General features: G+C 42.9%; 1 protein-coding gene across 6 annotated transcripts in view; it reads right to left on the bottom strand.

Moving 5' to 3' along the window:
* Positions 1–9,660, bottom strand: part of LOC115159881 (zinc finger FYVE domain-containing protein 16) — a 50,350-nt gene extending 40,690 nt beyond the window's left edge. Inside the window, exons 1-3 of one of the 6 annotated variants that reach the window (XM_029709968.1) lie at positions 9,488–9,660; positions 3,766–3,887; positions 1,031–3,189 (exon numbers count right to left, since the gene is read on the bottom strand). In XM_029709968.1, coding sequence (XP_029565828.1) covers positions 1,031–3,189; positions 3,766–3,835 — 2,229 coding nt within the window. In that variant the 5' untranslated portion in view covers positions 3,836–3,887; positions 9,488–9,660. Of the gene's footprint in view, positions 1–1,030; positions 3,190–3,765; positions 3,888–8,582; positions 8,981–9,487 lie in introns of those variants that run through there. The other 5 variants (XM_029709972.1, XM_029709971.1, XM_029709969.1 and 2 more) reach the window with 5 other exon arrangements.
* Positions 9,661–15,271: the final 5,611 nt, after the last annotated feature.

Here is a 15,271-nt window from a genome sequence, read left to right as displayed (position 1 = left end):
AACTGTTCGGGAGCTTCATGAAATGGGTTTCAATGGCCAAGCAGCCGGACACAAGCCAAAGATGACTATGCGCAATGGCAAGCGTTGGCTGGAGTGGTGTAAAGCTCGCCACCATTGGACTCCGGAGCAGTGGAAATGCGTTGTCCCACTCCTCTTCAATGGCTGTGTGAAGTTGCTGGATATTGGCAGGAACTGGAACACACTGTTGTACACGTTGATCCAGAGCATCCCAAACATGCTCAATGGGTGACATGTCTGGTGACTATGCAGGCCATGGAAGAACAGGGACATTTTCAGCTCCCAGGAATTGTGTACAGATCCTTGTGAAATGGGGCTTTGCATTATCATGCTGAAATTTGAGGTGATGGCGGCGGATGAATGGCACGACAATGGGCCTCAGGAACTAGTCACGGTATCTATGTGCATTCAAATTGCCATTGATAAAATGCAATTGTGTTCCTTGTCCGTAGCTTATGCCTGCCCATACCATAACCCCCACTCAAAACTTGAGACATCTGTGGCATTGCGTTGTTTGACAAAACTGCACATTTTAGAGTGGACTTTCATTGTTCCCAGCACAAGGTGCACCTGTGTACTGATCATGCTGTTTAATCAGCTTCTTGATATGCCATGCCTGTCAAGTGGATGGATTATCTTGCAAAAGAGAAATACAAACACATTTGTGCACCAAGCTTTTTGTGTGTATAAAACATTTCTGGGATCTTTTATTTAATCTCAAGAAACATGGAACCAGGACTGGGGCTGGGGCAGTTGGGGGCAGTGTTATAGTACAGGGAGTTTAGGTCAGGGAGAGAGTGTGGAACTGCATGTTGCATTTATATTTTTGTTCAGTGTATGGTAGAGCTCTTTATTATGTGCTACTATGTAAAAGTATATTTAGCTACTAACACCTGATGTCAATAAAATGAATATCTTCAAAACACCAAATATGTTATCAACAACAGTGCAAAAGATGATCCTAGAAATGAGGGTAAAGGAAGTCCCTTCATGGCCAGATTTAGGTACGTACCTTCCCACAGGCCCGGCAGTGGTGCCTCCTCCTGGTGAAGGTGAACTTCTGCCAGCAGTTCATACAGTTGGGTGCCTCCGAATCCGGCACCCAGGGGGGCTGCTTGCACCCCAGCCCCTCTTCATCCTCCGCCTCCCTCCCCTCTGAGGACCCGCTCCCCTCTCCAGCAGGCTCGCCAGGGTAGGGCGGGGGCTCTGACAGTTCGTCGTATCCCACACTGCTCACATAGCACTCAGGCGGGGAGTAACCTGGACAGGGCACACCTTGGTTAGAGGGGTCCTCGGCAGGGTTGGGGCTGGGAGGAGAGGGGCTCTGGTCCACCTCTTCCCCAGTGTCGGTGCGGTCTGTGGGGCTACTGGGCCCTTGGTCCTCCCCCGCTGCTGGAGGTGCTCTGGGTGCTTGACAGTGCAGCTGTTTTGGTCGGGCCCCTCCATAGTAGGGTGGTGGGAGCTTACTGGGACTACAGGTGCTGGGGTCTGTGTGGTAGGGGCTGGGGGGGTCCTGGGAGGGAGCGGAGAGAGCTCGACTCACGTTCCCCTCTGCAGACAAGGTCCTGTCACTCTCCCGGGAGGCCAGCCTCTCCAGCCCCTCCCCTAGGCTCCGGCTGCAGCTCCGCAGCTCCTCCTCCACTAGCCGCTCCTCCAGGTTCCCGTTGAGCTCGGAGAAGCCCTCATCCTGGAGGTTCTCCCCGGGCCTCCCGCAGTCAGGGACCCCGTGGTCCTCCTGGCCCTGGGTCTCCCCCCGGAGGAAGGCGTCCAGCTCCTCATCCGTCACCAGCAGCCTGGCCTGGTCGCTCTCCGGCAGGTACTCAAACCCAGGTGGGTCCATTGGGTTGGGGCTGGGCTCTGAGGGAGGGGAGGCTGGGCACTGTGGAGCCCCTGGGACTGGCTGCTTTTCCACTAGGGAGAAGCTGACCTTCAGTGGCCGCTGGGAGACGGCAGGAGCCGAGACTGCCAGGTGGAAAGGCATGGTGGTTGTCTCTGGGCTCTGTGTGTTAGGTGACTGGACAGGTTTGTTCTCAGGGGCAGCATCAGGGTTTGTACAGTCCCCCACAGTCTCAGGGTTCTCTGGAAGAGTAACTTCCTCCTGGACTTCGAAAGCAGACAGGGACTCTGCCTCTAAGGTCTCAGTTAGGCCAGCCTCCCCTTCCCCCCCTCCCATGGCTTCCTCAGGGTTCTTGGAGGCCACCAGGGCCCCACACATGGACACGCCCATGGGCAGGCAGGACAGCGAAAGCTCTGTCTCTGTTGACGGGCTCTCGGCCACACCGCCACTGCCGTCCTCAGGGTTAGGTTCCTGTCCAGTGCAGCTCCCAGAGCTCTCTGCTTCAGTCAGCTCAGAGGGCTCCAAAGACCCCTCACCCTCCTCCCTGGCCTCTATGTCGATATCACACGTGGGAGTGTCCTCTTTCTTGGTGTCTATGGCAACAGGCGAGACACTAGCCTGGTCCTGGTGGGCTGGTGTGATTTTCAGGTGTTGGTTGACGAAGGCCACCTCTGTCGCCTCTCCCTCTCTGTCTCGCTCTTCCTCCGTCTCTCCAGACTCAGAGTTCCTCAGTGAGGGGGCCCTCTCCACAGCAGCAGGGAGAATCACATCCAGCAGACTGAGATAGGCAGAGTAACCACCAGAGTCCAGCCCCAGCAGCCCCTCCCCTCCCCCGGCAAGAGCCTCCCTCCCCTCAGTCCTCCCATGGCCGGGACCCAAACCTGCTAAGGAGTCCTCAGGCAGCGCCACCACAGGGCTGGTGAAGTCCACCAGAAGCTCCTCCTCCAGCCGTCTCTCCACCACATCCAGCTCACTGAAGGCGTCGTGGCTGTTGGCCCGGAGGAGGAGGTGGGCTGAGCCTGTGTCACTGACCAGGTCACACACAGGCTTCAGGGCCCGCTTGGGGAAGGGTGGCACACAGCTCTTAGCAGCCCCCCGGCCGTCCACAGAGGAGAGCAGGTCAACCCCCGTGAGAGGCCGTCCCTTGGCCTCGCGATCCCCAGGACTGGGGCTGGGACAGTCGGGGCAGCTGGGGGCAGTGCCATAGTGCAGGGAGTTTAGGTCAAGGAGAGAGTCTGGAACTGTGGAGGTTTCCGGAAGGAAACCCTGGGGACCCAGAGAGTGGCCGGGATACGCGGGAGGTGACAGAGAGACTGATCTGTAGTTGTGCTCATCTGGTCGGGAGGGAAAGAGAGAATTATCTGTTAAACAATTCTGTCGTTAATAACTCAGCAGAACATGTGAGCAACACGTTTTAAGTTAGCAACTACAAAGTACAATGTGCACCACATGTACAAGTATCAAGTATAATTTTTCAGTTATAGGTGCAATATGCAGAATTCGCTCCACCATTTCCTGGTTGTTAAAATTTTAATAGTTTGCCTTATTTCAGTTTAGCGTAGAGAATCATTGTACCATCTAAACCGCTGTGAAATATATTTTTAGTACCCAGAAATATTGTATTTTCAGCTGTTTGAAGCTGGTGTACAAAACCCAAAGTAAAAGAAGCCAAAAACAAAACTTCAGAACGGGAAGCATAGAAATAGTGTACATAGAACAGATCTACCGCTTCTTCAACTTGCTTTCAATGCGAATTACATATCTATAACTCACATCTCTATGTGAAGTTGGTCAGGTCATCCAAAAAGTTACATATTGCAGCTTTAACACCACACCCTTCCAACCCACATATAGAAATATAAAATAAATACATGCTATCAATGGGGTTTTTCATAGTAACCACGTCTAACCTGTATTGAGCTCAAAGTCATCCAGAAGCTTGTCCAGGTCACATACAGCAGCCTTGAAGAAGTTGTCCATGCTTGGCTGTTGGTGGTTGGTGGGAGAGAGGCTACACTCGCTACTTCACCTCCTGAAAGTAGAACAAAATAAAGTATTGTTATCTGTTATCTATTGGTCTTATGTGGACTGGGCGAATGCATTTCAATCAACATTTCGGTTTCCATTTCAGTTTCCAAGTCAGTGTAAAAATGTTGTAATTAGTTAGGTATAGCTTAGGTATAAACCAAAACCTTCATCCACAGTTTCCACTCCCCAGACAGGTTGATGAATTAATAGCATTTCAATTGTTGACCAAGTTAGCGTCTCAACATTCTCCAGCTATGTGTTATTGTGTACTTCAGACTCTGACCCCTGCTCTCCATGTTTACGGAGAAATCTAATTCAAGATCTACTATTAGGGAAGATACCAAGGGAAATAATAGCCCCATAGGGTGTCACAATAAACAAGTCTGCCACAAGTTTACAGCAGCCTCATCAGTTTAAGTACACATAAAGGGATTTTACAATGCTTTATGTGTATTGCACCAACTATTTGGTGTGGAAATGTGACTAGGGCAACCCTTAATGTGAGAAAACAGCCAGCTAGGCATTGCAGATGTATACAAATGTTGAAATCATAGCAACAAATGAACACCAATCATGCATTATATACCATTTATTCAACTACGTGACCAAGACACTATACATTTATACATCATTTGAAGGAGTTTTTTGGTGGTTTCTGTACTTTTTACATTTTTGGCAACCTTTACTCCACTACATTCCAAAAGAAAATATATACTTTTCAAATGCTTAGCAGGACATGAAAATGGTCCAATTCACACACTTATCAAGAGAACATCCCTGGTCATCCCTACTGTCTCTGATCTGGCACTCACTAAACACAAATGCTTTGTTGGTAAATTATGTCTGAGTGTTGGAGTGTGCCCCTGGTTATCTGTAAATACAAATAACATTTATGTTCAATTAATGTTCTGTATTATGTCATGTTTCATGTTTTGTGTGGACCCCAGGAAGAGTAGCTACTACTTTTGCAACAGCTAATGGGGATCATAATAAAATACCAAAAAGAACAAGAAAATCTTGCTTTCTGGTTTGCTTAATATAAAGAGTTCGAAATGATTTATTATTTTTATATTTATAATTTTGATACTTAAGTATATTTGAGCATTTACTATTACTTTTGATATTTAAAAGCAGATACTTTTAGACTCACTCAAATACACTGAACAAATATAAATGCAACAATTTCAAAGTTCATAAAAGGAAATCAGTCAATTTAAATAAATGAATTAGGCCCTAATCTATGGATTTCACATGACTGGGCAGGGATGCAGCCATGGGTGGGCCTGGGAGGCCATAGGCCCAGCCACTTGGGAGCCAGGTCCACCCACTGGGGAGTCAGCCCAGCCAACCAGAATGAGTATTCCACACAAAAGGGCTTTATTACAGACAAAAATATCCATGAGTTTCATCAGCTGTCCGGGTGGTTGGTCTCAGACGATCCTGCAGGTGAAGAAGCTGGATATGGAGGTCCTGGGCTGGTATGGTTACACGTGGTCTGCACTTGTGATACCGGTTGGACATACTGACCATGTCTCTAAAACGAGGGCTTATGGTACAGAAATAAACATATAATTCTCTGGCAACAGCTCTGGCGGACATTCTTGCAGTCAACATGCCAATTGCACGCTTATGCCTGCCCATACCATAACCCCCACTCAAAACATGAGACATCTGTGGCATTGTGTTGTTTCACAAAACTGCACATTTTAGAGTGGTCATTTTTTGTCCCCGGCACAAGGTGCACCTGTGTAATGCACATGCTGTTTAGTTAGCTTCTTGATATGCCACACATGTCCGGTGGATGGATTATCTTGGCAAAGGAGAAATGCTCACTAAAATGGATACAAACAAATTTGTGCACAACATTTTAGAGAAATAAGCTTTTTGTGCGTATGGAACATTTCTGGGATCTTTTATTTCAGTTCCTGAAACATGGGATCAACACTTTAGATGTTGCGTTTATATTTTTGTTCAGTATAGTATTTTACTGGGTGACTTTCACTTGAGTCATTTTCTATTATGCATCTTTACTTTTACCCAAGTATGACAATTGGGTACTTTTTCCACCACTGCCTATTGTGTATATGTCTGTTGTACTACTATGTACTACTATGGATGTCAAACGTTCAGTGTTTGTCTATTGTTGTGACCTAGATGAAGATCAGATCAAATGTTATGACCAATTTATGCAGAAATCCAGGTATTTCCAAAGGGTTCACATACTTTTTATTGCCACTGTAAGGAGGAAATTGTCACATTTGCAGCCTGAATGGAGAATGTTTTAGGTACGAACCGGTTCATGGGGGATACAAGTGTATTGCCAGCTGAAGACAATAGCTGTGTTCGAATACCCATACTAACCATTAGTTCATTTTAGTATACTGTAAATGAATGGTATCCTTTCACTTGAGCATACTAGCGCTACGCCTGTCTACCGGAAGTTGATTATCTTGCTATGCAACCACTTGCTAGCTTGTTAGCATAACAAATTACTAGCTAGACATTTTTTTTGTGTTCGTAAATTCTTAAATTCAGAGCGTTGTCAGATTGTCCATTCGTAAAATTCTGAGCATTTCCCCTCTCGGAGAGTTCAGAGCGCACACTGACGGAGAAGTAGGGTTGATCCGAGCGTTCTGACCATCACAAGGCAGTAAAGCACACAAGCTAACTGGCAAGCTACTTCCAGACACAAATGAGAGAACACCTCACTCTGACCATTTTACTTGCCATAGCAGAGCTGGTTAGGTTGTTTTCATGTTATCCACAGCGTTGGTGACTAACTGTGCTGCAGACATTTACTGACACCGGCCATATTAAACGGGTGTTGAGCATTCGTAAATTCATCAGTTATTCTGCGCTCTGGCACACTCAGACGAGAGTGCTCTCAAATCGGAGTAGATAGCCAGAGTGAATTTATGTCCATTGAGAACATACGACTATACCACTTAGCTAAGGATGACGTGAATAATCAAGTCAATAAACGTTGGGCAGTTAGTTAGCATATAGTTAATACACTGGCAAGTTCAATATATTAGTAGCCAACGAACGAGGTAGCTAGCTAACATACCGGTAGTACCTACTGCTGTAATGATATGCGGTTCGTAAGGATAGCGTAGCCAACACATTGTCAGCCAACATAACGTGTAGTGTAACTTATTTGAAAAGTCATTACTTTATTACATTGCTCAACATTTTCTTAACATTTGTCAAAATTAGTTAAAGCAATGGTTTTGTATCTGCTCTTGTCGGACTGTATATTTTCCACCATATTCCTCAAATCTGAAAATGGTGTGAAGCCACACCCATTTTCTGAAGAATTGCATTATGGGCCTTAAAAGTACAGAAAGTGTCCTCTGAGTGAATTCTTTGTATTTTGTAGAATGTAGTAAGACATCCGGGAACTTTTGGCATACTAACTCTATCCAATACTATGACCAATAAGTATACTACATACTCAATTTACATCACAAATAGTATGGTTAGTGCGGTCGAACACAGCTAATGTGTTTGGACCGTATAATGAAACAACTCAATATCGCCATCTGCTGGTCTTTGGGCTATATCATGACTAACGATCAGCTAGCTAGCTAGCTTACTATTAGCCATCTAATTATGCTGCTAGTATCCATGGTGACCAAGATTTCCTAATCATGACAATGGGTAAATAGTAATACTAGGGCTACAATCCAAAAGACACACCCTCGTCCACTTACCCTCGCCTTATGCCCTTGGGGGAATCCCCGTCACCATCTTGGAGGGTGGTGCAAATGATTAGCTAAGCAAGGGAAGTTTTCAGTGTAAGCCCCTCAGCCCTCGTTTTTAGCCGGCTTCGCGGGTGTTCACTATGGGGCCTGAAACTCCCCATAATTCAATTCGCGACGATTGTACATCCGCTAAGAAAAGTCCGCGAAAACTTAAAAACAACATCAATGGAGAAGTCAACATACAAGTGTAAGTAAAATCAAATGCAGATAAGTTAGACATTTTGCTACAACGTAAAAAGTAAATATGTTTTTGTTTGGTTATCTTTTGGAAATTGTAGAAATATGTTCCAGCTAGGCAGGCTAACGTCAGTTAGCTAATTAATTTGCTAGCTATCATACAGTAGGCGTACATTAATAATTATATATTTAATATAAGTAGACATACACTCATAATTGACTGAAGCGCATATAAAAACACCCACAAGCTACGGGTGTCTGAAAACACAATCATCGCGGGATGAATGAGTGACGAGTTTCCGGCCAAGTGTGGTCCATTTAAAATCGTTCCTTCCTCGCCCTGCAAGTGTATACTTGTCAGACGTCATCAGAAGTGTCCACTTCATTTGAGGGTGTGTCTTAAGTGTTTGGACCAGAACCTAGGTTATAACTAGAGGTGGTATGGCTATCATTTGCTGAATTAGCTAGCAATTAATCTCCCAGTTGTTAACTAGATAACGTTAGTTAACTAACGTTAGTCCGTTAGCTATAAATGAACTAGCTAATGTTAGCGAGCTAGCTAAACAGTTTGACAGCTTCCTGCTGACATTACCTGAAACACACATCACTGTTATCACGTCATCTCTATCGTGCATCATCATCCGTGAATAGCATAAAGCGGAGGGCAGACAGGTTACATTAGCTTAGTTAATACTAGCCGGATAACCAATGCAATGTGTCTATATTTACAGTCAACAATCAATTTTCTGTGTCATTACCGGAAGATTCATCATTTAGCCTTCCAACCGTTTTACGATTCTTCTGGTTATAACGAAGAAGGTGTGTCTACTCTTGATTGCATCCTCTTTGTCCTTTTGTTATTCCTGAAGTTTTTAAAGCTCAGTGCAGTTTTTACTCCGGCGTCCATTTTGGATCTATCACACCGGTGGAATCGGTTACCATAGCCCCAAAGTCAACATTGGCAATCGTAAAAATGTATGGAAACTAAAATTAGATTTTTGGTCTTAATTTGAAGTTAAGGTTAGGCAAAATGTTAGTAGTGTCGTTATGGTTCACATTTTAAGAAGCGAAACTGTAGGAATAGGCGGGGTTTATGGCTGTGGTAACTAGTGACGACCGGTGAAATCACAACCTTCCTTAATTAAAGTGAGCGCGCCTATTTAGCTTTGTTTACTTAGGGCAAAGCAGTCAGTCAACTTTGGTAGTGGGTGACTGGGCAAGCACATTACCTGGCTGAAAGAGCCCAGACCTATGCCGAGTTTACATGCTATCGGAATGAGTTCCCAGTGGGAAATTTCACTTGAATGACCCTCTTAATGAGAATTACAAGTGGGAAATTGAGAAAATCAACTTAGCCAAGTTGTGAAGTTTCACCACTGATCTTTTACATTTTCAACCAAATGATGACAGCAAATCCGTTTTTGACAATTACAAACTTATCAATATGTATAATTTAGCTAGTATGACCCTTGTCAATGTTAAGCAAGCTAGTTAACTTTATTATTAAAACATTTTGCTAGCTAAAGTCTTAGGCTATTGGTTGAAGAATTGTTCCGACTTTAATAGCGCATGAACACAATCATGTCGGATTTACGACTTTCCAGTTGCCCAATTCCGACAAGCACGTGAAGCCAGCACTATTGATACACATACACTCACTTACATTGTTATGTTGGAGGTAGTGTTTCCAACTTACTGCTTCCATCTATTTAGCCCTGTCAGATACGTGATCAAGGGGCTGCAGGTAGCGGTTACCTCATCTGATTAATCAAATCAAGGGTTATGTTCCACTGCTTAGACCTTGCCAGATCTTACAACGCCTGGATAGGTACTTTACCTATCAACTAACAACATATGTTATAGCAATCTGTCAGTCGATGAAATATGCCGCATTCAAAACAACTTGGAACTCAGAAATCTCAGACTTCTGACTTCAGTGCGTTCAAGACAACTGGGAACTCTGGAAAAAATAGCTCCGACTGAGAAAAATCGTTTTGAACAGTCATCCAACTTGGAATTCCATCTCAGGAACTCGGGCCTCTTGCTAGAGCTTCGACTTCCCGACCTGAAGATCACTAACGTCATGATTTGAACTCGTATATTTCTGAGTTCCCAGTTGTCTTGAACGCACCAACATTCCATTATGACACAGTCGATGACACAGTCACACTGTTGATTACGTAGGACGCAACCATTGGCCGCCCATACTTTCTTTGCCAGAGGAAGCAGGAAGAGAAGGGATTGACTGTGGAGGAGTTTGTGGTCCAAACTAATGCGAAATAATTGTGACTTCCTAACAAGTATTGTATTACACTCTCTCTAAAGTGATTCTAAAGCCAGAAGTAATGACATGGGATGAGAAGACTAATTAAGCAGACACATTGGTCCCGTACTGTTAATGTTATTTAAATGTATTTTTGAAATGTACTGTTTCATAGTTTTAGATTCAGCTACCAGTGTTTATCATAAACATTTGAAGAATGTTAAAGAATCTAAAAGAAGATTAATTGAGAACTGCTCAATTAGATGGAATGTTAGCCCCAAAGTTAACCACTTGGCTTGTACTATACCCTTTTTAAGGAGTGGAAATTGTCATTTTATTTAACATATAGGACAGTGGAGAAAAGACAGGAATGCAAGTCACAAGGGCAGTGGGTCGGATTCAAACCCACATCGACCCCCCTGGTATACATGGGTCAGCAGCGGCACCAACTGCTGGACCTCACAGGCCACTGCTATTTTAACTTTATTGCCAATATATCTCAGATTAGCATCACTGGGTTACATTTGGCGTGGTTTGTTTGACCAGATGGTATTGGAGTGAGATGTGGGTTTATTTTTAAATGTGTTTATACTATAGGCTGTCTCCACTGCAGGTTTTGACATGAGGTTGCATCTCTGCATCCGTTGGCCTCCTTATCCCCGCCTTAATCCCAGAGTGGGAGGTGACAGCCAGAATGTGTCTGGTTGTAAATTCACTACATACTGATGTGAGACAGGTGATGGTCACTTTTTATGGGCCCCAGAGAGCCGGACTAAGATGGCTTTTGCGTGGAGCGTCTGGGGTCATGGGGAGCTCAAGTGGCTGTTTATGGAACCCTCTACTCTGTCTGGGATATTACAATTGCTATACAATGTAGCTAAGAGACAGCCATGTTACAGAAAAACCAGGCCAAAGTAAGCTAATGCTGCCACATCTTGTTTGGAAACAACAAAGAAGCATCACTTTAATTTCACAATCATATTTCTTACGACATTATTAAATATTACGTTTACTTTTATGACTGTCTAATGTCCATTGTCATATTCTCTCAAGATATAGTCCTGTTTGTGGGGTGGATTGCAGGACTAAACAGCCGTGGTGTGAAAGCCGTTGAATTCAGTGTCCCACAGAGGAAACAGCTGCTGCCCAGTGTTCAAGACTATTACTACAACAGCTGCCAAACTCAGGAGACTACCTCAATTTTTACTGTGTAAAGATCCTTGAGCTCTGGAAAAGCACTATATAAATCCAATCAGTTAGGTCTATTATTCTTAGTCTTATTTTAAACTCATGCATGGACAGACAGGACCATCTTTCCTCAAATAAATGGACTGTTATCAAATAATCTACATAACACACATTCAGAAATACTTTTGGACTCCTTTGTGTTCCTCAATGTATTTTGGACTCATGTGCTGTCACTTGCATTCACTTCCTTTCAGGGCTGAACTGGAGGAATTTCCTCTGTGACCCCAGTTACAGAGCAGCTGCTACTCAAACAACTTCAAACCTGTTAACCTGTTGTAACCTGTGTCTATATAAGGCCAGATTCTCTAGCATACAGCTCAAATGGCAGCTGATCACATTCAATATTCTTCTCTATTAGGGTGGGTTCTAAAGCAATCCCCAGTCTCCAGATTGTGCTGTGATGCTGTATGTATTTCTGACACCCAGTACTTCCATGACCATTAAGGAAGTTGCTTTTGGGCTTGTAAATGATGTTGTTATTGTTTACATCTTGTACTTCATCAACTAGCATCCCACTGGGCACAAACGTCAGTTCAACGTCTAGTTTTGATAAAAATTTGGATGAGCTGTCAACTAACATGAATTCAACAAAACATTACTCCATGTCATTGGATTTAGGTTGAAAGTTGGTTGAAAAAAATACTATATTCACTTAGGTTAATAACTTTTTAAATCCAATCAGTTTTCCACATTGATTCAACGTCATCACATACAGTAGAATTTTTTGGTTGATATGACATGGAAACAAATGCATCCCAGGTTATTTTCACATGCAAATAGCTTTTTCAATCAATGATACTGTATATCTGTAGTGCCTAATGAATTAGAAAGATTACATTTTAAAAGATGATTTTTAAATATACCTAATTGTTGTCTAAAATGACCTATGACAACAAAAACATGGCGTAATAGGTTTTTCAATTATGATAAGGTAAGAGAGTGTACATGAAGGTACAAGTAAGTTACTGTTGAAGTCGGAAGTTTACATACAATTAGGTTGGAGTCATTAAAACTCATTTTCCAACCACTCCACAAATTCCTTGTTAACAATCTATAGTTTTGGCAAGTCGGTTAGGACATCTACTTTCTGCATGACACAAGTAATTTTTCCAACAATTGTTTACAGAGATTATTTCACTTATAATTCACTGTATCACAATTCCATTGGGTCAGAAGTTTACATACACTAAGTTGACTGTGCCGTTAAACAGCTTGGAAGATTCCAGAAAATTATGTCATGGCTTTAGAAGCTTCTGATAGGCTAATTGACATCATTTGAGTCAATTGGAGGTGTACCTGTGGATGTATTTCAAGGCCTACCTTAAAACTCAGTGCCTCTTTGCTTGACATCATGGGAAAATCTAAAGAAATTAGCCAATATCTCAGAAAAAAAAATGTAGACCTCCACAAGTCTGGTTCATCCTTGGGAGCAATTTCCAAACGCCTGAAGGTACCACGTTCATCTGTACAAACAATAGTACGCAAGTATAAACACCATGGGACCACGCAGCCATCATACCGCTAAGGAAGGAGATGCGTTCTGTCTCCTAGAGATGAATGTACTTTGGTGCGAAAAGTGCAAATCAATCCCAGAACAACAGCAAAGGACCTTGTGAAGATGCTGGAGGAAACAGGTACAAAGGTATCTATATCCACAGTAAAATGAGTCCGATATTGACCTAACCTGAAAGGCCGCTCAGCAAGGAAGAAGCCACTGCTCCAAAACCAACATAAAAATCCAGACAACAGTTTGCAACTGCACATGGGGACAAAGATCGTACTTTTTGGAGAAATGTCCTCTGGTTTGATGAAACAAAAATAGAACTGTTTGGCCATAATGACCATTGTTATGTTTGGAGGAAAAAGGGGGAGGCTTGCAAGCCGGAGAACACCATCCCAACCGTGAAGCACGGGGGTGGCAGCATCATGTTGTGGGGGTGCTTTGCTGCAGGAGGGACTGGTGCACTTCACAAAATAGATGGCATCATGAGGGAAGAAAATTATGAAGCAACATCTCAAGACATCAGTCAGGAAGTTAAAGCTTGGTCGTAAATGGGTCTTCCAAATGGACAATGACCCCAAGCATACTTCCAAAGTTGTGGCGAAATGGCTTAAGGACAACAAGGTCAAGGTATTGGAGTGGCCATCACAAAGGCCTGACGTCAATCCCATAGAAAATTTGTGTCTAGAACTGAAAAATCGTGTGCAAGCAAGGACGCCTACAAACCGGACTCAGTTACACTAGCTCCGTCAGGAGGAATGGGCCAAAATGTATCCAACTTATTGTGGGAAGCTTGTGGAAGGCTACCCAAAACGTTTAACCCAAGTTAAACAATTTAAAGGCAATGCTACCAAATACTAATTGAGTGTATGGAAACTTCTGACCCACTGGGAATGTGATGAAAGAAATAACTGCTGAAATAAATCATTCTCTCTTTGACATTTCACATTCTTAAAATAAAGTGGTGATCCTAACTGACCTAAGACAGGGGATTTTTACTAGGATTAAATGTCAGAAATTGTGAAAAACTTAGTTCAAACGTATTTGGCTAAGGTGTATGTAAACTTCCTACTTCAACTGGATATTCTTCTAAACCAAAAAGGGTATATTTTATTAGTTGGACATTTAAGTTCATAGTATATAGCCATTGATTCTGGAAGAACATACTGTATAAATGCCTCATGAGCTTAGTTCAATTGTCTAACCCCATCAGAACCCAAAATATAAGCTTGTTTTATGGCTTTGTTTATAAACAATGCAATTGCAAACAAACACTGTATAGCCTCAATACATGGTTAAAACTATAATATTAATATCATAGATCGTCAGTCCTTGCATCCATAGCTCTGCCTATGAATTTGTTGGTTAAGACAACATATAAAAAAGTGCTGCATTTCTCCAGGCCCATACTTCAGCTGGTGTCCACTTTGTTATTGTTTGAACTGCAGATTGCCCCTTTAAAGTGAACATCCGACACCGGTCTTCTGTAGACTCCACACTATTGAAGCCCCATGATCTACTATGTAACACGGAGATCCGGTGCTGGGAAGCACAGTAAATTGTCCATATTAGTCATCCCAACCTTCACTTTACTGAAATCAGTACTGCAATAAACTTGCATTCAGATATGCTGTCAGGAACATGCTCGGGCCTCTCCCAGGTCCCTGTGTTATGAGTTGCAAATCCCAAGTTAGACTTTCACTGCAGGGACACGAATGATGTAAATCTTGTCATTATAAAATGCTGAGAGGCAATAAACTCATGCTGGCAGTTATGATCACAAAAATGTTCTACCCCAATATAATTTCAATAATCCTTACTGCAAGGGATGGTTTACCTTCTTACTCAATGACAGCAAACAGTTGTTAGTAAGGCATTGGCATAATGTTGATAGATAAACAAATATACGTATATTTAACTCATTCTTATATTTGTCTGTTTGTGGTTGTGTTTGGTAGTAATTAGCTTACTACAGTAACATCTACACATGTATGGATAGTGATTTGTAAATGACAAACAACTATTAGCAGTGATTTAATATGATACCTTATTATAACACATTGCCTTTATATGAAGTTAGCAAAATCCAATTCAAAGACAAATATCACAGAAATACATAGTGGCAATAGGAGTCAGCCCCTAATTCTCTCATCCAATCCACATCCTTGATTAGGGGAGCCATAATTAACTTCTGCTTGGTTAGCACTCGAAACTCTCAACCAGATAAATAGAGCCTCAGAGCAGTATCAATGACAGACAGCTTCTACCTCTGTGGTAAGACTAACTCCTTTTACTCCTTTTACTAACTCCTTTTACTTCTTTTACTAACTCCTTTTACTTAAACTACTGTTTATTCTAATGTCTCGGCACCTGATAATGTAGTTGAATTGTAAAGTTGAAATCTGTTCTAAATGCCATTTGTCTGTTGTGACAGG

Source organism: Salmo trutta, chromosome 23, assembly GCF_901001165.1.
Source record: "Salmo trutta chromosome 23, fSalTru1.1, whole genome shotgun sequence".
Lineage (NCBI taxonomy): Eukaryota > Metazoa > Chordata > Actinopteri > Salmoniformes > Salmonidae > Salmo > Salmo trutta.
This window is presented reverse-complemented; position numbering and strand designations above follow the sequence as displayed.